The sequence below is a fragment of the Chionomys nivalis genome, chromosome 14, assembly GCF_950005125.1.
Source record: "Chionomys nivalis chromosome 14, mChiNiv1.1, whole genome shotgun sequence".
Classification (NCBI taxonomy): Eukaryota; Metazoa; Chordata; class Mammalia; order Rodentia; family Cricetidae; genus Chionomys; species Chionomys nivalis.
In genome coordinates this window covers 27,690,088-27,712,607 of record NC_080099.1, presented here as the reverse complement: position 1 = coordinate 27,712,607, position 22,520 = coordinate 27,690,088, and the positions used below count along the sequence as shown (strand labels likewise).

The 22,520-nt window shown below is 41.6% G+C and overlaps 1 protein-coding gene across 1 annotated transcript; it reads right to left on the bottom strand.

The window, feature by feature from the left end:
• Positions 1–1,321: 1,321 nt before the first annotated feature.
• On the bottom strand, positions 1,322–20,237 carry C14H5orf63 (chromosome 14 C5orf63 homolog). Its single transcript, XM_057788756.1, has 5 exons — positions 20,184–20,237; positions 18,257–18,356; positions 7,619–7,736; positions 2,913–2,969; positions 1,322–2,293 (listed from the first exon to the last, which is right to left on the bottom strand). Exons 3-5 carry the CDS (start codon positions 7,727–7,729, stop codon positions 2,114–2,116), a joined length of 348 nt encoding a protein of 115 aa, XP_057644739.1. The 5' UTR covers positions 7,730–7,736; positions 18,257–18,356; positions 20,184–20,237; the 3' UTR covers positions 1,322–2,113.
• Between the last annotated feature and the right edge of the window lie 2,283 nt (positions 20,238–22,520).

Sequence of the window (22,520 nt, the reverse complement as noted above, 5' to 3'; positions counted from 1 at the left end):
AGGGCAATGCTTCAGAGGAGCCAAGCTGCACGCTCTATGGTCAACCCTACTGTCTGAGCATCTGGAGTGGAGCACTTGGATGCTCTGACCAGAGACTCACTGAGCTAAAGTTGAGACGCTATCTAGAGCAGTAGTTCTCCTTCAGGGCTAGGTTCTCTGTAAGCTCGTTGACTACTGGCAGAACTTACTTCCTCGAAGGTGTAAGACTAACATCTCCACTGTCCTGTTGGCTACTGTCCTCCGGTTTCTTGCTATGTGGCCCCAAACAGGCAGCTCACAAGACAGATACTTTCTTGCTTCCAGGAGAGCTAGAAATGACGTCTTTGACTCCTCTGAAGCTTTCAACGGCTTACCTAATCAGAGCAGGAACACCCAGGAGAATTTCCCCTTTGCCATATTTTATTTTGTTTTTGGTTTTTCAAGACAGGGTTTCTCTGTGTAGCCTTAGTGCCTGTCTTGGAATTTGCTTCGTAGACCAGGTTGGCCTTGAACTCACAGAGATCTACCTGCCTCTGCCTCTCCGAGTGCTGGGATTAAAGACGTGAGTCACTACTGCCTGGCCCCTTTGCCATATAATATCATACAGCTACATCAGTGACATTTCTGTTCACTCATGGGGGGGGGGATTATACAGGGGTGAGGACACCGGTGTCATTCTAGAAGTCTGTTTACTAAGGGGCTTAATAAATATATACCAACATGTGTAAATTATGAACACTGCTTGTCAGTTATAAGTACTTTTTGATTATAATTTTTGTTAATTTCCTTATTCTACTGTATGTGTATGAATGTTTTGCCTGCATACATGTACATGTACCATATGTGTTCCTGTTGGATCCCCTGGAACTGGAGTCATGGATCGTTGAGAGCCAACATGTGGGTGCTGGGAAATGAACTAGGTCCTGGAAGAGCAACAAGCGCTCTTAACACTGAGCCATCTCTCCGGCCACTGTAAGTTTTTTTTTTTTCTTTGGACAGCTTATTTTGTGTTGAACCCACACTGGTTGTATTTGAAACAATACAATTGAACAACTACTGTAAGTCCAGAGAACAATAGAAATGCCAGGGTTCTCGGCAAGACCTGGCTAAACTTTAGATTCTTCCATAGGTATAATATAAGGACAATGTCTAAGGGTGACTAAGGTTAGTGGGCTGTAATATCCTATAACTCAAAGACTAAATCACACTGCTCACTTATGGTCTGGTGGCTCATGATATGTAACAGTGTATAGAAGAACTTCATGGTGATCTGACTTAAGAGGAAAATAGTGAATCCATTCTAATGTTTGACAAATCTGACAAAACACAAATAAGGGTACAAAACTACATTTTAATACTTTATATAACATGGTACTTTATATTTAGATTTATATACATATATGTTCAGTTATAATGAAAAATGAATTTTCCCAAGATACTAAAATTTGACAAAGTTACTATCGTACAATTATTTGAATTGACTTAATTGATGAGAACTTAAGGCAGTCTTCAACATTACAAGTCAATTCCACGATGACATGAACAGCGGAGTCTGTTATATACATTCTGGAGGGTTAAATCTCCTTTGTTTTTCTGAAGAGAAGCCTCTTTGGCTAGGATAATTATTCTCTTCTACTCAACAAAAGTGAACACTAATTTTAAACAGGTATTATTAAATTCCACTGAAATAGCTGCGTGCAGATGTATTCATCAAAACACCCCTTTATTGACTGTGCACAGTTATTAACAATTCACATTTCAGTTTATTTGGTGGAAGAGCATTTATGCCACTAAAAGTAATAGGACTGCTTAGCAGCAGGACTGCAGCCCAATTTCCCATCAGGGCACTGTCCAGGGCACGACACATGCTTCCACATTCACACAAAAGGGAACAATAACCACCAAACAGATCCCTCCCTACCTACACCTTCCCCTTCCATACAGTGCACTAGGTTACAAAATGCCCATACGTAGACTGTTCTCATGTAGGTGCTTGCATCAAACAAAGGACTAATGGCAACATATTTATGTGATACCATCATAAGGGCACTGTGAAGGTGACAAGGAAATCCAAGACCCCAGTCCCTGCCTTGGGCAGATGCCTTCTGACAGAGAGGGAGGAACTCACGAGACATCAGTTTGTCTCCAGCGCCCGCTGCTCAAGTTTCAGAAGTTGCTTCTCAAGCTTGGAGGTGTTTACTCGATGCATCATCAGAAACTGGCCATTCAGGTGGAAGACGGGGATGTCAAATTTATACCTTTCATACCAAGTAGCATTTTCTGGAAGTGTGATGTCCACCTCCTGCAAAATAAACTAAAACATGGAGAGGGTAAAGCACTGTGTTTTACAGGCCATGGAGCAATGCACTGACTGCAATGATGCACCAACTGCAGACTTTGTAATGAGAAAGTTATAGGCCTACAGTAAGCCAGTGGCCCCAATTCCCAAAGCCTGGCTGTTTTCATCACACTATACTCCACCTGCTGATTTCCCTACTTCTCTGTTACACCTGCTCCACTCAGCACCAGGGCTCTGCTCTGTTCCTAATGTCCGAGCTGGCAAGTGGCCTCGAAATAAGGATGTAGGTGTTCTGGTGTAAGAATGGCCAAGCTAAAATGGTTTGCTAAAGGCAAACACAGCCATAGAAGTTGCAAAGTAAGGGAAAAGGAATGGGACCAGAGTGTAAAGTAAGCATGAATGCTCTTGGTAGTTAACTCTGAATCACAGTAAGAATCAGAAAGGAACAAAATCCAGTAATATTCAGAGAAAAGCACTTCGGGGTAATGGGTTTCATGGAAATCAGTCCCTAAACTCTCCGAGGGCTAAAAACAAAATTTAAGTGAAAAATCATTTAATCTCTTTTCCTGAAGAAAGGATCTAAGCAGATACTTTATACAGTAAGTTCTATTTACCCCATATATATGAAAGTTACCCTGTCTTTATATGGCTTGAGGACTTCTTTGGCTTCATCACAGAGTGGGCATGGATTCTACAGGAAGAACAAACACTGTTAAGCCCACAAGCAGGCATTTGGTGCAACACCTCCCACCTAAGAAAAAACCAAACACACAGCACAGGCATATCACATTTACTTCCAAGGATAGTTTCCTACTAAGTTAATCACACGGCTTTATTTCCAAAGCAAAACATTACCACAGAATCTCATTAAATAGCTACTATTTCATGGTAGATGCTCTCTGCACTTTTTGGGTGTTGTTTTTATTTTCCTCATATGTGTGTATATACCTACTGGGGTGTGTTTGTGTGTGTGTGTGTGCATATCACATGTTCCTTATTTCTCACTGACCTATCTACCTAGCTAAGGGCTCTGTCCTTCCTAAGTAAAGAGCCAACTTGGTGGCTCCATACAATGGACCTGAATGGTTTAAGCCTTTCCTGACTAGGAAGTACTGAACTTCATCATGCTGGTTTTTCTACTCAGTCCCGAGGAATAATTCTATCAGGGAGGAGTGGAACAGGGACTGTTCTATCCTTGAAAGAAAAACAAACTCTCTTCAATTCAAACGCACGACTAGTAGCACTTCACAGTGCTTTCTCAGTTTCAGTAGTAGAGGCACCCACAACGGGCTAATGTTCTACCTGAAGCACAGGCAAGCGCTAGGACCTGCTGTGGCTTGTATTCTTCAACCGCCTTATGGGGAAGATGGGGGAGAACACAGACTGGCAGATATTAATGGTCTCTTAGCCACTGTGTCTAAGAGTCCAGTTATAGGTTCTCTCATGCGAGCTCAATTAGTTGTGCCCGTATAAGAGCTGTTCAAATAGACTCAGAACTACTGTTGCTTGTGTAAAAGCTGCTCACACAGATTCAGTATTAGTTCTGCTTGTGCAAAAGCTGCTTTTTAAAATATTGGGAAGAGATAAGCAATTACGTAAAAGACAGGCCTTTTCTTCAGCTTAACTCAAAACATGTTTTGCAAATAAGGACTTGAATATTTCTAGATCTTTTCGGCTGGATCCACCTCATCAAATTGGTATTAGCACTAACAACAAACAGATTGCGGGCAGCTTGTTGCTGTAAGACAATCATGCTAAAATTTTCTGAGAAAGTGTTACAAGATCAATGTAAGAGTTGAAAGTAAAAGCCAAACAAGAACATACTAAGTTGCAGATGTACCTAATGTCCTTCTTTATAGTTTGCTCTTACAGCAAAGTTTGAGACGAGCCCAGTCAAGGTGTTTTGCTTTTTTTTTTTTTTTTTTTTTTTTTTTTTTTTTTTTTGGTTTTTCGAGACAGGGTTTCTCTATGGCTTTGGAGCCTGTCCTGGAACTAGCTCTGTAGACCAGGCTGGTCTCGAACTCACAGAGATCCGCCTGCCTCTGCCTCCCAAGTGCTGGGATTAAAGGCGTGCGCCACCACCGCCCGGCCGGTGTTTTGCTTTTGAAATCAGGTTTGTGGAAGTTTGTATAAGCTGCTAATGCAAGTGTGTGAGTGTGTATCTATGTGGTTCTTTCTAAAGGCTCACCATGCTTTGGAAAGGATAAGGAGCCCAGACAAGAACAGGTCCGTGGCCAGGACGGCCTTTCTGAGGCTTCTCCATAGCACTTGTTCACCCTACTCCTGAACTGTTGGACTGCTATCTAACACCCACCCATCCTTTCTTGTAGCAAGAACGCTACAGTTTTGTTCCAAGGAACTACTCGGCATGTGGCCGAGTCCATCTCTAAGTAAGAAAAGGGGGAACACAGGACCAGGTGCAAACATTTAGGATATCCTTTCTCTTTTGCCTATGACTGGTTCAGGGATGGGCCAATCATCCATGAATAGTTATAGATCTTCTATTGAGATTTCTATAGATGTCTGAGATGTGAGAGCCGGGCTCAGGGTTGCTGCAGTCATAAAAGAAGAGAGCCAATACGAAGGTGAATTTAATCCAGAAGATTAAAAAACTGAGGAAACTGGTAACCTTGTTTCCTGACTCAAGCGCTCCCTGGAACCAGGAACCAAAACAATCCAACCCCCTCCTTTTTAAACTCAATCTGCAAAGTATACTCTACTAGTCATAGATAAAGGGCAAATTCCTGACTTTTATATTTCTTTTATGGGACTGTGTGTTACTTATATCTTATTATGTACTTTGCAGGGTTCAGTATACATATTAAGATGAAGAGAAGAAGCCGGGTAGTGGTGGCGCACGCCTTTAATCCCAGCACTCGGGAGGCAGAGACAGGCAGATCTCTGGGAGTTCGAGGCCAGCCTGGTCTACAAGAGCTAGTTCCAGGACAGGCTCCAAAAAACTATGAAGAAACCCTGTCTCGAAAATCAAAAAAAAAAAAAAAAAAAAAAAGATGAAGAGAAGATTGGGCTTTTGTCTGATTATTTTCTGCAAATGTTCTTGGCTATCTCAACTGCTGTTGGAACCAACAAACAGTGCATGACAATCATAGGCCAAGTAAGTACAACTGATTTTATGGGAATATTGTCTCAGATAATGGAATATTTTTGGCTCTATAATTTCCAACAGTACAATACATATTGATGACATAAAAGCATGAAATTAGATGAAATATTCTCAATTAGAAGTTTAACTCTGTATTTTTTTTTTTTTGGTGGGGGTGAGGTTCAGATAAGGTCTTATTATGTAAGCCCTGGCTTTTGATGCTTGCTATGTAGCCTAGGCTGGGACCGAACCTGCTCTAATCCTCCTGGCTCACTCTGACTCCTAAGTGCTGGGAGACATAGGTGTGCACCATCACAATTAGCAGACTTGGTTATTAGACAACTGTCAGAATGTCTTTAAATTGTCAAATGGCTAAAATCTGAAAATCTACCAAAAGACGTTTTTAAAAAATTTTAATTACTGTGTTTAAAAAAGTAACTTCTGTTGTCTTCACATTTCTTTCAGATTATAAATTCCACGGAGTGAGGTTAACTAGGAAAAAGACATTACTAATGCTTGTACTACAAAATTACAGGGTGAAAAACTCTTAAAAATTTTAAATTAAGGCTGCGAAGAGATGGCTCAGTGGTTAAAGCGCTTGCATTACAAGCTTGGGGTCTGGGTTCAGATCCCTAGAACTCATGTAAATGCTGGGTGGGCCCGGAGGCTTTGCCTAGAAGTCCAGTGCTTATAAGGTGGAGACAGGAGATCTCTAGGGCAGGTGAGTTACTAGCTATATCCCTTAAGTCTGAGAGACTGCCTCAAAGAATAAGACTGAGGGAAGATTCCTGCTAAAACCTTAAGTCTCCATATGCATCTGCACAGGTGTGTGCACATATATAGAAAAGACATATATCTACACATCTCTCTTACACACACACACACACAGACACACACACACAGACACACACACCTGTGGCTTAATAGCAGCGCTAGGTAGGGATAAGAAAACAAGTATAATCAGCCTTCATTATTCATAGATTCTTTATTCGTGAATTTTCCTACGTGATAAAATTTGTAACTCCCCAAACAATACTAGAAGCACCTTTATAGTGAGTCACGAACATGCTTCTGCACAAAGCTGTATCAAGTCTGAGTTGCCAGAAGTGTTCATTTCTACAGTAAGATCTCCTAAGGTAATGCTTCGCCTTCTTGTTTTAGCTCCCTACTGTAAACATAAATCAGTAGCCTTACGGGTAGTCCCATGGGGTAACTGTATGGGTAATGCCATTTTTTTGTGGCTGGGTTTTTTGTTGGTGATTTAAAACAAAACAAAACAAAACAAAATGTAGTAAGAGCTGTGGGCCTCTTCCCACAGCCCGGCTCATGACTGCCTAGCTAGCTTATGCCCCAAAATAATGACACACAAACTGTATTCTTTTAAACACTGCTTGGCCCATTTCTGTTCATGTATGTAGCACCCCAAGGTGCGCTTACCGGGAAGATTCTAGCCTACGTCCATCCTGGGTCAGAGCTTCATCGTGTCTGCTCTGGAGAGGAGAGCATGGCGTCTGTCTCTCCGAGGAGCTGCCCTGCATCTGAGCTCACTTCCTCTTCCTCCCAGCATTCTATTCTGTTTACTCCACCCACCTAAGGGGTAGCCTATCAAATGGGCCAAGGCAGTTTGTTTATTGACAAATGACCTTCCTCCATCAACAAAACGGCTCCTAAGCATGGTGCTAAAAGAAAGCTGTCATGGAGAAAACACAGATGTTAGACAAGTTGTATTACTGGTGGCCGTGAGCAACATGTTAATGACTAAACACTATGTACTGAATAAGACATCTTTAAACACAAACATACATAAACTAAGGTTATACATTAGTTAGTTCACAAAAGTACCGTGGCCAGGTGCTTATGGGAACCCAGTCCAGGACTTTTCCTAGATTTTGTATTTGTTAATTCAATGTTTATAGTGTTTTGTTTGTTTCTCTTTTACGTTGTAACTACCACAAATAATAAGAACTGACTTATTTCTAAATAGCATAGTTTTAAACATCATAATTATAATCTATAGTTCTTTTTTAAATGAGGGGTAAAATGACCATTGTATATACTAATGTACCCTCAATAACTGAGAAAGAGTGAAATGTCTGGGGACAAAATACGGGGTCTGAAGAAAAATTTTTCCTATCGCTTTTCTTTACAGATCTGACCACTTTTCATGGATATATAACTTTTTTCACCCAACGATAACACTTTATTTTTTAAGTGTAATATCAGTTTTCACTCAGTACCTTTGTGAATAAGGTCAGCACAGGCAGAGTGGTGTTAGAGGCAGAGAGATTTCGCAAGAGTCCAAATGAGGATTTGGCAATCTGCAGGCTGTTTCCTTGAAACCAGAGCATCTTAATTCTGCCAAAAGAAAAATAAGCCAACAAACTTAACGCACCATCGACTCTGCTCTTTGGAATACAAGCAGTAACCTGCATGCTTATGATTGGATCTGGAAGTTTCAGAATTGTATCTTTGGCTCCAGGAGTGTCAGTGAGGTCCAGATGTTTGGCAAGTGTCCACAATGAATACACTGTACTCCAGGCAAAACAGAACTTAGAATTAAAAAAAAAGAAAAAGAAAAAAAAAACCCAAATCCTATTTATGGATTAGTTTTGTGCCTAATCACTTGGTTTCTGTAAGCAAACTGCATGAGTTTGTTAATTTGCATAGAAAATTAAATTTCAACTGCAGATGTTGCCAGCATCCTGATGACTCTCTAAAAGTAGAGGTGTCCTGAGGTGGTTTTTAGTCACAACAGTTTAATCCTACTGGCAAGCATCCAACACCACCCAGCCCTGCCATGGTAAAAGAAATAGTTCCCAGCTGACAGCGCAAGGCATCTCCAAGGAGAGCTCTGCTCCTGCACTGGAAGAGATGGAGAAGCCCAACACTGCAGGTAGAGAAAGCGTAAGAGGGATGCAGTCTGAGCTAACTTGTCAGGAAAGAAGCCTGTCCAAGGCCTTAAGAAGTGTTTTCAAAGGAGAGTGCCACGACTTTCAAAAGCTTCACACGCAGACGCACTGGTGTTTCTATTGGAGAAATTCCAGAAGGAACAGTTTAATAGCAGCATGTCAAACACTGGGCTTCGAAGTCCCCTCCTTCTGCTCCTCTGCTTGACTAAGACACTCTGTTATTCCTAGTTGTTCCACGGAGCCTCCAGCCTTGTCTTTAACTCTATAAAGGTTACAATTTCACTTCTAAAGCACACGTGTATCGTTACCTTTACCATTTACAGCTCTTCCCAGGATGAACTTATTCCTGGGATCATTATTTCTCAATTTCACCTTCCCTTTCTAACTCTACCTGCCACTTTCTCCTCCTCTACATGGGCAAGGGGCTCCTGGGAAAGTTCCCCTTTTACTCCTTGAACACTGAGAGACCATTTCTACACCAGTGGCACTGCGCCTGCCTTTCTTTCTCGAAGGAAGAACACATAGCTTCTCATTTGGCACTAGGACTCAGATTACCTCCCTGAGAAGTCTACTGACCACCTGGCCAATGCCAGCTAGCAGGTAATTCTCTATCCTCACAGTCACAGTATTTTTGTGAACCAACCTGATGCATAACCTCACTACATGTGCTTCCGTTTCAGGATGCCCCTTACTATTTACAGTAATTTCTGTCCCTTCTTCTACAGTGCAGCTCTGTAAGAGCAGGTATTGTTCGCACCAGTATTTCTCAGCATGCACAATCGATGCGCATAGAACAGGTGCTCCAGTGTTAAAATACTAGAGTGAGCCTCTCCCTCCCACACCCTCACCTCTGCTCCACCACTCCATGTGGACAGAAGTCATTCTTAGGCCTGTCTCTAAGCTAAAAGGCACTGCTTTTCGGGGTGTCTATTGACTTTGGACTGAGGCACTAAGTTGCTGCTGCCACCACTTCAGACCTCCTGTGCTCCACTTGACAGAGCACACCTTTATTAAGTGCTACCCTTCTCTGGCAACGGGCTTCTCAGCGTAAAGCAGCCTTAAACTCACTTCAGACAGAATGATAGGACTTTAGGAAAAACCCTACCAGCTCATACCGAACTACAGTAAAGACCACAGGACAAAAAGCTCAGATACTCAAAGCAATGGTCTTTCCCCTACCTCTTTCACAATCCTTTACCCTTTCACTTCTACCCAGATTTCCCTGCTAGCTAAATGACCTGGCAATGCAAGGAAGAGGAATGTAAAATGACTTCTGCAGGAATCTGCTGTTTAGAATCACTGTAGAAAGCGAATGTAAACAAAGCTACAACATTCTGTGAGATTCTCAACTGAGTGTAAGCTTGGGTATCCACATAAATTATAAAGTTGGCTTTATAAACAGTGCAGATATAGGCCTTGGAAATGAGGAGGACGGGAGGGGCAATGGCAGTGTACCCAGTCCAACCAGGATGGTGAACTACAGCTACATGCTTTTGGGGGAAGGACAGAAGATTTATTGATGTTTGGCTCGAATGGAAAGGAAAAGAAAACTTATTGCTCCTACCGAGCTGACTCGAGACTGAGGTGTTAAGGCTTTAAAAAAAAAAAATTCACATCCACAATGGAAATTGGCTTCAGTATTTCCAACATGACACAACACAGCATGTGGTCTTGGCTGCACCCAAGACAAATAAAGGCTGCCATAGTAAACAGTGCTGCAGTTCACTTCAGATTTGCTGGAATATTTGCTCAGTCAACCAGACAACTAAGTAGAGTCCTCAGTGATGCTACGGCCACTCTGCGCACAGCTACTGCTGTTCTCTGCTGCTTCTGCTTTCTCACACGTTTTTAATTACTTAAACCTCGCGCATCTGTTTACCGAGAAAGGCATCAATGCTGTGCAGCTTTACTTGAGTATTTTTTAATGGTCTAAGGTACATGCATTTTTACTATATTGTTCAATTAGCTTATTTCTTTCACAGAAGTGTATTATAAATTTATATTAGAGCCTTATATGAAGAAAAAGCTCCATATTCTTCAGCTAGACAGATATTAAAGCTAAAATTCCTTAATTCTTGAAGTTCACTTATAGCTATAAAAAATTAAATGAAAAATGATATACTCCAATGGGAGCACTTTAATACTCTTCTGAGATCGTTTCACTAACTCTGTAAACCCTTACGCCATTGCTGTCCAAGTCACACTCACCAATTATGTTTTCTTGAAGTAAAATCTTTATGAGGGCCACTCTATCATTGTGACATTTTCATAGTTTGATTATTTTCAAACCATACTTAGTACTATTAAAAAACATCCTGAAAAGTGGTCTCTGCCTATTAGCTCCCAATCATGAGCTGACAGAAGTTCACCCCAGTACAGCTCCCTGTACTGGGAACTGAACCTAGGGAGTCACAAATGCTGAGCAAAAGCTCTAAGAGTCTCACTAAATAGTCCAGGCTGTCCTTGAATTGACCCTGTAGTCCAGGTTGGCCTTGAACCTGAACTCTGCCTGCCTTGGCCTTCTAAGCGGCTGGGATTAGAAACCTGTGACCCTAGGCCTTACTGACAACACTGTTTTAAAATTATGTCCCTTTAGTCATGAAATAAGTATTCCTACTATACAGACAGACACAGTTTTATCCTTTGTATTTTGTTATATGTCTCTGTGACAGGAACACAAAGAACTGTGCTCCTAATATCAAAGAAGCACAACTGGGTCACCTTTGTCACAGACTGGAAGAAAATAGGAAAAGCATAAAACTGGATTTAGAATGTGCTTCAAGAAAATTCTGAAGCCTAACAATAAAGACAGAGACTCCTGCTGCTCCAAGTCTAGTGCTACTCAGAGGCACAGATCCCCCGAAAGAGAAAGGGAAAGCAGCCTTCCCCCCACAACAGACACAGACTTCATTGGTCTTTACGGCAGAATCAAATACAACATGGGGGAGGACTGATTGGACCAATTCAGCCTTCCTTGAAGCAAGATAGAGAAGGTAACTTAACTTTATAGCATTTCCCCGAGAAGCACTGAAGGGCACACCATGAAAGCAACTGATTATAGTGCAGGAAGATGTTATGGTTGTTTGAGCCTTTATTAAGGATTATTCACTTCGTCATGATGAGCTGCCCAGGCTGTGGCTGTACATCACTTATGTGGGGCTCCTGGATTTTTCAACCACTGTGTGCATCTGATTAGGAGGGAAACAACATTGTTCTCGCTTGAGTAGAGAAACTGACCTTCACTGACCAGAATTCTATCCATTCAAAGAGTCCTTTGGCACACCAAAGCTCTAAGCTCACATAATCATTCATCAGCAGGCTACGGTGTTAGCTCATGTGCAAAATCAAGAAGTCTATATAAACCCAGGTACTGCCTTGGTTATTAACAGATAATGCTGGAGCTTCTGCACAAGACTATAATGTAAATTTAATGCTGAGCTGACATTAAGCAAACACTATTATCATAGCTCTTGCTGAACCTGTGTTCTATAGAGAGAGCTCAAGGTTTCTGTTTAGTCATTTGTGCCATGTGAGAGGTTAAGGGCACCACTTTATCTGCATTACCATCTAAGTATAACATTCCTGTTTCACCCAATGAAAAGAAACACACACCCTCTTTGGGGAACCATCCCTATATTCTAGCAGACTGAAAGTTCATATAGTTAGGTGAGGTTGTTGAGTTGTGACTCAGATCACTGGGTTCTACCTAGCCTAGGGAAAAAGGGACAAAGGATGCCTCCCTGGCACTTCTCTTTGGGTTGCAAACAGCTGAATCTGAACCACACTCCCTACAACCTAACTTAAGATCCTAACTGAAGATCTTGGGTGCAAGAACAGGGGAGGGAGGGAAGGGCTCTTGTGCCCCTGGAAGTGATGAGGAAAGACGCCATACAGGGACAAAACCTAAACTTCTTGGTAGACAGATACTCTGAGGTGTCAATTCCAAGAGGTTAAAGAAGAATATGGAGTGTCTGTGGCAGGTGCAATAGCAGGTACATTCCCAGCGTCTCAGGGCTGGGGATCTAAGAAGGTGGCACAAATCAGACATAGTGTCACAGCAATGACCCTGACATCCACTTGTGGACCACTGTACCGAGCGCACTGTTCAGCTTCACTCTGACTATGCAGTTTGAGCTGATGATTTGCTTGCCAGCTTCCCATGCGTTGGGGCATTTGTCTTTGACATGGTTGTGCCCATGTGAACACTACACATTCACTCACTCGGACTTCATCGGCTCATTACACATTCACTCAAGTATTTCCTGGCTCCCCACAAATCATGGACTACAGATCTGGGTATCTGTTTCTATGTTCACATTCCATAGGTGCCAGATTCAATGGCATTTACATGTAATCTGTTTGCAATAACCTTTTGAAAATGTTCTTTAGCTGTTTCAAGTTAAGACTTGTCTACACAGTAAGATTACAATCATTAAATTTATATTTTACACACCTACCACTTAATTCATGAACACCCTTTCTCATTCTCAGTAAAATGAAGCCATCACATTTTCCCTTCATCTATCCTGGTGTTTAAGTTTCTTTCTTTCCAAGTAAAGCTTACATCAACTTCATAGACTACACATAAGCAACGAGAATTCTAGATGGAGTTTGTGGATTCAAAAGGGTGGTTCTTAATTAAGATAAAAGTTATATCATGTTTTATAGTATTAGCAAACTCATGACCATTTACTCATTAGTTCCACAACAGCGAGGAAAGAAAAGGTTGAAAGGAAATAGGAGACGATCCACATTCATGAAGAGGTAAAAATCTAGTCAGAATATTAACATGTACAGACAGGTAACCTAGAAGGACAGGAAGTATAACAAGGTGATACAAAATGCTGTGAGAGAAAAGAAAAAAAATGAGTATTGTGAGCTAAAACTGGCGATATTGTCACAAGAGAAGGGCTTCAAATCATTTAGGGTTTATGGATACACAGATAAAATGGAAATATTCAAATCATGGGTTGGATATTGACGGTGGGAAAACATGAACAGAGCAAAGAAAAAGAATATTGGAAAATCAGCTGGGAAAGAGGAATAGTACAGGACTTTAGAGAATGTTTAACAGTTATCAAGCCATGTGTGATTTATCATGTGTGTCTTGGGAACCACTGATGGGTTTGAGCAGTGTTTTGTTTCCAATATTTTGGAAGATTAATTTGTTAGTAGTTAGAGAAATGTTGAGATTCAAGTGGACAGTGACATATACAGGTTTGGCACTCATGTAAAGAGCTAGAGCTAAACACAAAAATTAGAGTTTTTGTTGGTATAAAGATTGCACTGCAGCTGTGAGACTAGATAAGATAATCTCAGCAGTGCAGAAAAGGAGGGCTCACGGTGGCTCTTTGAGGCAATCCAACTTGTAGCTATCAGGCAGAGAGAAGCCAGGAAAAGCAGCACAACTGTGGAGGAAGGAGGAAAGCCAGTGGGAAAGGGTGTTTCCAGAACGAGGGAGCAGTCCATCAGTGACGAGGGCTTGCCTAGAATGGGACAGTGGAATGACACACACGGGCCAGAAGAGATGTAGCTGAGGTCGCTCCAAAGGCATTAATCCTATAACCAATGTCTGCTACTAACTCACACCCTTGACTGCTTCCTGCCCGATTTAACAACTTAAAAGGAGGAAAAGAGTGGAGATAAAAGTTGATTATTTTAAAAGGGACAATAAATTTAAAAATCTGTATAAATCAAAACAGAACATAGAATCAAAGCTTAATTATTAATTATTAATAATTCTAAGAGAATTTTATAAAAATGACAATGATTTGCTTTCTTTCTTCCTCTCTCTCTCTCTCTCTCTCTCTCTCTCTCTCTCTCTCTCTCTCTCTCTCTCTCTCTCTCTGTTGCTGTTGTTGGAATTTTGCTTTTATTGGCCTCAGACAGCAGACTTACATTCCTAGCAACAGTGGTTTCAGAACTGAGAAACTGCAGGACTGGAAAACACTTCGAATACAATTCAATATTTCAGACTGTGAACACTACTTAAACAGACAGCACTGTGTCGACGTAAGACTGGAGAGCAAATACCCTGGCATAAGGTAGTGGCTTGATTCACTCAGAAATTTTCAGAAAATTCAAACCAGGACACCCAAACAGAGCTTTTCAAGAACCATTTTTCCATTGACAGGTTTTAAACAAAGAATAACCCCTTCCAGTAGCTCTTTCTCTGTACTTGTCCTTATTTTTGTTGTTGTCCTTATTTTTTAAGGACAGAAAAAGAAGTCCTTACTATAATACTAATGATTTCCTCAAGCCATGCATATCACAACAGAAGCTCCTAAGGACAATGTTAAGTTGGAATTGTTGATTATCTTTAAAGATAAAACTTGTCCCAAGCAGTTCTAATAAGCTTGCTGGAGAGATCAAAATAGTTTAAGTAAACACAATTCACATTCAAACTTTTCAATCAGAGGAATTAAGCATAAGTAGCTAAAAGTTCATTTTCATGTAAAGTTTACATTGGAATTCTATGTTTGAATTCCCTGAATGCATTTTTAGGTGAAGATTCCATAAACACAGATCCCAAAGAAAAATGCAAGTGCCACTAACTTTTGAGATACAAGAAAACTCTTCGTCTTTTTGGGCCTTAGTTTTGCCAACTATAAAATGGAAATTCGACTACTTATCCTGATCTCACACTTTCTAGGGACTCAAGAGAAGCATGTTCACAGGCTTGGGGTCTCACATGCCCTTGTAACCTTGGAGAAACAGCATGGGGATGGCCCATGCTTGCACAAGACCATGAACAAGTTTCTGTCTTTAGAAGCTGAAAAAAATGCAGCTATTTAGAGAAGACCAGAGTTCACTCTGCGATTCATACACAAGTGTGAATATATTTGCTCACTGTCAATTATTTTCTCTCACCCTTTTCTCATAACTGGGAAGCAGAGGCTTCAGACAGCGCTAAGCTGGGAAATGGGGGAGCTGACATCAGAGGGGCTTGGCACTCATTGGCAAACTGTTTAACCTTGGGAGTCGGACACACTATTAGGACGTACTTAAAATGTTATTTTAAATGACATACCCTCTTCATCTTGGCATTCTTCCCCATATCCAGAGGCACTGCTGCCCTTGCCTTGGCCTGTAGGAAGCTGACAGATGTGCAGCAGGAAAAGAATCTTCAGCGCACCAAGAGTGTTTTGGAACCTTTAGACCTCAGCAGTCACTCCCTCCAGATTACTACTACAGAGGAGTCTCCTCAGTAATGGGATTGGTGCATGCCACAATGTCAAGGGTCTATCAAAACATCCAACTGAGAAAAATAAAACAATGCTAATACTCCACAGCTCGTGCCTCAAAGTATCTAGGTGTCGTCTAGAGGGAATTCTGGACTAATTAACACAACGGAGTCTGCACGTGCTACCCCTCCTTCTTCTGTCCCAACCCCAGATATGCTGACTCAGCAGCTGGCCTGGCGCCAGAGCGGCACAGTACAAATTCAGAGTGTGCAACAATGTTCAGTTCAACTCTGACAAAATGGCTCCAAACTCATTCCTGAAAGCAAGAAAACATGAATACTGTGCTTAGCTTATATTAGACATGAGGGCTTAACAGAGTTTAAAAACCAATTTGAAACTTCCATCCTCCCATAAAGACAGCATTAAGATTGAGGGCAAAACCATCCAGTTCAAGGAATGGGAACAAAGTGCATAAGAAATTATATAGACTCCTTTTGACATTGCCCTTCTCAACCAACATGACCAAGTCCCTCTGATATTTAATGCTGACTCAGCAAGAAGACAATTTCATTAAAACACTTTAGTCACATTATGCCCAGAGAGTAATATCAGTTTCATTGCTAAAAACAAGTTTGCAATTTAAAGTACCTTTCATTTGTCATTAATATTCTATTTATTTCCAATTCATCTTTCCAAAGATAACCACACAAGACCTGCAAAGTATTTTGTTGCAAATCCAGCGAGTCACTAGTCTTTCGATATCAATAAGTCAAAAGCTTGTACAAGCACAGAGTTTAATTTGAATGTTGAGAACTGTCTACTCCGTGACCAGGCCCCGGAAACTCTGAGTTGTATAAGAGTCCATGAACTCTGAGACTTAACTTTGTTCTTCCTCAGTCATCGTTAATAAAATATTTTGAAATTTTGGAACTGGAAAGTGACTTTAGATAAGGAAGCCATGTTTAAGTCTCTTGTACATCATATTTTTTTGTTTGTTCCTATTTTATTCTTTGAACAAGGGCATATGCTTATGTGTTTTGTTTAAGGCTACTTTAAGGTTCATGGGAAGAAATAACGAGGTTTCAGATAGAAAATTCTCTTAGCATAAAACAGGGTTCTGATCTCTACATCTAACAAGACTCACATTAGTTTCTATCTAATCATGAAAACCCTTTTCCACAGTATATTTCCGATGGCCTCAGCTGACTTTCTATTAACTAAGTGTTCTTTCTCTTAGCTTACCCAAACCATATACATTAAGAAATAAAATATCAAATAATTCAATGTCATGTCCTCTGCTCCTGACTGAACTAAAACCCATTTTCCTATTATTTCATTATTAATATGAGAAAGTACTGGAACAATAAGAGGAAGCTCATTTGTTTGTAGCTATAACATTCTGGTTTTGGTTGTAATCAAGCTAAGAGAAGGAAGCAGCATGTACCCCACAATGGTACTGTTTTATATGTATGCTGTGAACTTGAACTCCACTGGGATGTTGTTAATAAAGGAGGGAAAAAACGAACTAAACCCACCACTGTGGATCTTCTTTACTGCTATTTAAGCACTTCAGCTTAAGATAGCAATGTGACAGATCCTTTCCCTTGAGACAGGATCAAATTAAAATGCTGATGGCTTGGCTAAGTTAGTAAGTTGGCATACCTTCATAGATAGTTCTTCAAATATTTGCGGAGCAGATATTTGGGTGAAGGGTTGAGCATGGTAAGCCTGGAAGGAGTGTAGAGTCAGGGCTGTTGGACCGTCCAGCCTGCACAGTCGACTCAACACAGCAAATGCTCTATAGTTCACCAGGCAGATCTGCTTAGAAGGCAGACTGGTGACAGTCTGTGGATTTTCAAACATACCCTTTCCTGGTCCACGCTGGTAACCAACGCATTACATCTAAGTGCACTTAGCTGCTCTCTGGAAGGTGATTCTAGTTTTCCTTCTTTTCTCTCTGCTGCTTTCCCAGTGATGCTTTCGTGTTCTTTATAGGTGTAATCTTCCTCCAGGAACATTGTCGTTTGTCTATAGCACGAACTGAGTGTATGTAGTGTCAGGTACTAGAAACATAAAAGTGACTAAGACACTGTCCCTGCCCTTAAGGAACCTAGGGGAGAGGAAAGACCGACAACACAACAGCTAATAAAGTAAACCAGTCATTGCCGGATATAACTGACATTAAGTGTTGGATACAATTCGAGCAAGTTCAAGTGCCGGAAGCTCCACCCCTAATATGGCATCAGCAAGGTGACAGAACGTCTAAGAAGTGGAGCCTAGAAGATGTCTGGTCATGGAACATTATGGCGTAAGGGGGGCGGTGGGGAGGGTGCTTATCATTGTCCTGTCTGACTGAAAAGTAGCCCTTTCTGTCCACGGTTGGCCCGCTCTCTAGTTTTCCAGTGTGATGGGCCATGGCTGGGGGACCCTTGCCAAGACTTCAGCATCAGTGTGTGTACATCTTCCGGCCTCCAGAATCATGAGCCAAAGACTGAAACTTTCTAACAACAGCAGACATTTTAAACTTTTGTTTATATCTCTGGGAAGTTAACCATTGGATAAGAACTAGAGAAAGAAGAGAGGTATTGTCTTTATGTTTTCTGATCCCTGAGCCTACATGTACAGGGATGGGTCAGGGATGTGGAATCATGTATATATGTGAATTAGCCACAACTTTTCATTTTATAGATTTCCCCTGAACGACTTTGTCCCTGGAACTTGTATACAAACAAAGAGAAGAGCTGGAGAACCTTGGTCCTGTTACATGAATAGCTACACATACCTGAGCCAGAGGGTATCCCTCTTCAAAAGAATTGCCAGTAGGAATAAAATCCCATTCAGGAGCTATTCCGGCTTTCTTTTTGTTTCTCGGATGTATATCCCTTGAATAACACAGTGCAAAAAGTTAGATTTACAATAAAGAACATAAAACCCCTCACTACTTTACATCACCTCAACATCATACTACGTTTGAAGTCCCAAGCACGAGAATTAGTAACTAAATATACTGGTCAGCTAGCGTATATACAAGATATGAAATACAAGAACTTTAGTTAAAGCAAACTTATTTTGAACGCACCTCTCTCTAGTGCCTCTGGGTACATACAGTGCCCCTGTGAGTACAACACAACTAGGGAACCAGAACAAAACAGAAGCACAGCTCAATCAATTCTCAAGTCAGAAAAATACTCCTTCCTATTCCTAACCTGCCGATAGTCTGTCTAAATAAAACTGCATATTCCTCTAGCCAAAGAGACAAAAGCTATTGATCCTTGTCTGGCAGGTAGCTTCAAGTGGACCCCAGCAAACAGGGAGGAAAGCTTGGAGCCTGTTAAAGTAACCCATACATTTTAATTTTCACAACGGGGTCTTCTAGTTCCAGGCAATTCCTCAGTAGAGCAGTACCAAAGTTATTAAGTCTCAACGGCTCACGTCGAACCATGATTAGTTCTGCTTCAGCTCAGCATTTTCCAGGGCATGCTTGTTTCCATGCCTCCTGTTGCTGCTGGTGGTTTGTTTGCCGAAACAAGGGCTCACTCTGTCTTCAGGCTGGTCCAGAACTCGAGATCTGTGAGCCTTAACTAGAGTGCCGGGATTGTAGATAAGCACCATTGCCATGCGGGACCCCTTGCATTTTATCCTCTGCCGTTTACCTGTATACACCTCACGCATGTACTTCTAAATATTGGGAGAGTGCATCACAAGCATTGTGTAAAGCTGCTCCACAGAATGTTACTGAAGGAGATGTCTGTGGCCTCTAAGAGTCAACTCAACTTGCTCAGTGTTCTACGGAGACAGCCAGAGTGGCTCATTAACCAAGGTAATGTGTAGTCACAGGAGCCCATCTTAGGTTGGGAAATACACTACTAATGTTGGGATATGACATAGTCTAAGTACTATCTTTGGGTCATGCTAGACCACACAGTTTATTTTTTTCTAAAAGAACACTAAAATACAGTTTTATATAAACATGATTAACAACAATAAGGATAAAGATTAGTCAAACAAAAACCCACTTTAGAGAGTCTTAGAAACAGTCAGATACCTATTCACATTAGTGACAACTGTCAGAGACTTTCTACCCTTGGACTCATTAAAAATTGTATTAGCTGGTATTTGTCAGGGGTGAGCGACAGGGCTAAGTATTTGTTGAGAACTGTAATGTCTGATTTATTCTTTTACTGTCCACAGCCCAGAGGGCTGCTTCTTCCCAATAAAGCAAAGTCGGGGTCCAGACAGCCGGGTCCAGAGGGGCCTGGCACTCTCAATGTTTCCTCTTGCACTTTTCAACCTTTTCACCCCTATTAAAGGTCAACATGGCTGCTCAAAAACATTTATTTAAAAAGGCAGTCAACTCAGCAAGCTGTCAAGTGTGATATTGCCACTTCATAGAATTCAATTAAACCCGGGACCAGGGCATCTGTGAATCACTGGAAGAAGCATGAGTTGGGACATTTTCGGCTTTCTTCGAAAAGCTCTATTTTTCCTCCCGTCATTTATTCAGTTCCTAGAGCGCCGCCATAAGTGCGCGTTCACAATCTCCCCCCAGCGGCTCGGGGATTTATAGCTCTCGGCTTAATTAAATCCCCTCTGACGGCCACGCAGGTCGGCAACGCGCCGCACCCGAAGGGATCGCGGCCACCTCCTGCGGGCGCGCGCTAACCCCCGGCCTAGGGAGCGCTCCCGGCAACACCGGCGCCATCACCCACCTCTGCACCGGGCCGCCGCCGCTTCCGCCTGCTGCACTTCCGTCGCGCGCTGCACTTCCGGCTCACGGGCGCCGCCCTGCCGCTTGGGCTCTTTCCTCTCGGGGCGTTGTCTCTATTCCCTGGGAGAGCAGGGATTGAGTCAGTAGATGAGAGAGAGAGCCACGCTAAAATGTATTGAGAAGAGAGAAAAGAGGGAAGGAAAGAAAGGAAGGGAAGGAGGGAAGAAGTAGAGAAGCGGCCTTGTGTGTTAAGGAAACGGCATGGGGGTTGAGAAGCAGCATTTTGAGACTGGCCATTTTATCCACTCCCTGTATGCGTTCATTCATTTATTACGGGAGTATTTACTGTCTTCCTCTTCCTTTGGGTTGGGGGCTGAACTGGGTTATAAGGAACAGGATGAGAAAAACTGGGAACTGTACCTCTCCACGTTTACAACCTTATAACCTTGGAGGCAAGGCAGACATGGGGGAACTTCTCCTTTAAAGAGGGAATGCATTTGTTAGGCTAAGCATTTGGAAGGGAACAAATGACTTGTGAAAAGAGAGGAATGTCGGCTGGTTAGACAAGTAGCTTTGGGGCTAGCATATGACAGCCCCAGTACGCGGACGGAACCCCAGAATGAAGCTTGGACCATGCACAGACCGCTGACTAGTGTGGCTAAAGTTCGAAGGGGATTGGGGACGAGAGGTGAAAAGAGGCAGAAGAGTATGGAGCCCTGCCAGGTAGCCAGGTCAGGCACGTGCTATGGGCAGCTGGAATACTTCCTGATTGACTACATCCCTGTGAAGAAAGGGGAGCTGGAATAATTTTTTTTCGTCTTCAGAAAGGATCTCTTAGCTTTGGGAAGTTAATGGCTTGGTATAGGTGGAACAAGCAGGGACGTCAGGAGATGACTAAGTAGTATAGGCTCCAGGTGTGGTGGTATTGTAAGTAATAAGAAAATGATGGGTAATAGGTATAATAACGCTCAAATTAATATTTATTGATTGCTCATCCAAAGCTTGGTCCTCATTAGCACGTTTAATCCTGTGAACGGTCTTATTAAGTACCATTTTACGGATGATGAAATGGAGGCTCAGTAACTTGCCCACATCCTCACAGAAAATAGCATATTGAATTTCATTTCTGCTGCCAGTACCTGTGGGCTCATCACTGAACAAAAATCACTGTGTATTTAGTGTTTTTTAAAAAAAGATAAAATGGGTCAGAAATGAATCCCTTCGACAAATAATATTGATTATACAATATTGGTAGAGGACACAATTTGGAAGTCGAATTTTCAAGTTTGTACTTTATCACTTCAGCATCTGTTAGCAGCCAAAAGAGGATTTGGGACCTGTAAACAGACCTGTGATTATGTTTCTGTTGATACACTCTGATAAGTCCCAATCTTTCTGAGCAGGGACATGGCACTGTGTAAGAGTTACAGAGAGAGTCTTTCTTGAGAGCTAGTGCTGTGTCTAGCTGTAAGCACCCAGGTAGAGCCTGCATATTGTACGTTTTGTAGAGTGATAGAAAGAACGTCCTAGAAATGTAACTCCAGGTCAGCTTCCAAATTTCATTTTTGTTTCTCTGGAAAATGAAGCTTTGTATAGTTGGCTGGATTATGAAATTTGATTTCACAAACTGAAGGTGAATGGTTTTCCCCAAAGGTCATAATGAAAGCTTTGTACCGTCGGTTATAGGTAAATTTCCCCAAAGAGTCAAAGTTCGTTTCCAGAGTTAACAATTTATTAGTAAGATTTTTTTGGGGGGTGGTTATATGGGTTTTAAGTGGTAGCCCAGGATTCAGAATGCATACTTGCGAGCGAGAGTTTCCTGAAATGCTTGTGAATCCCTGTTTCTGTTATCACTGCCCAGTCACTTTGGGAATGTCTGTGTTAGGGTTTTTATTCCAGAAGAACAGTTTGGCCTCTAGGCCCAGATTTCCCACCTCCCTGTGCCAAACAAAGGACCTTTGTTTGAGAGAATTTCTGGAGTTTGAACAGAAAAAATGATTATCTCAAAAAAAAATTGGCCACAGCAAAATAAACATTTATTCAAGGGTCAGAGAGTAGAACATGGGTGGGTGTAACTAGAAAATGGATTTAGCGTTCATTGAAAACAACACTCTATTGAGACAGTCTAGACACATGAGAGCTACTACAGTGTGGTGAATACTGAGACATTGTAGTGTGTTTGTTGGTGACTTTAGCTAAATAATTACAAAAACAAAATTATGTATTTATTTTTATAGAAAAATATATAGGAGCCATTCGCAGCTTTTAGTATGTTTCAAATGATGTGAAGGTAAGATTGAAGGTCTTTAGATAGCACTGGGCCAGTATATTTTATTTC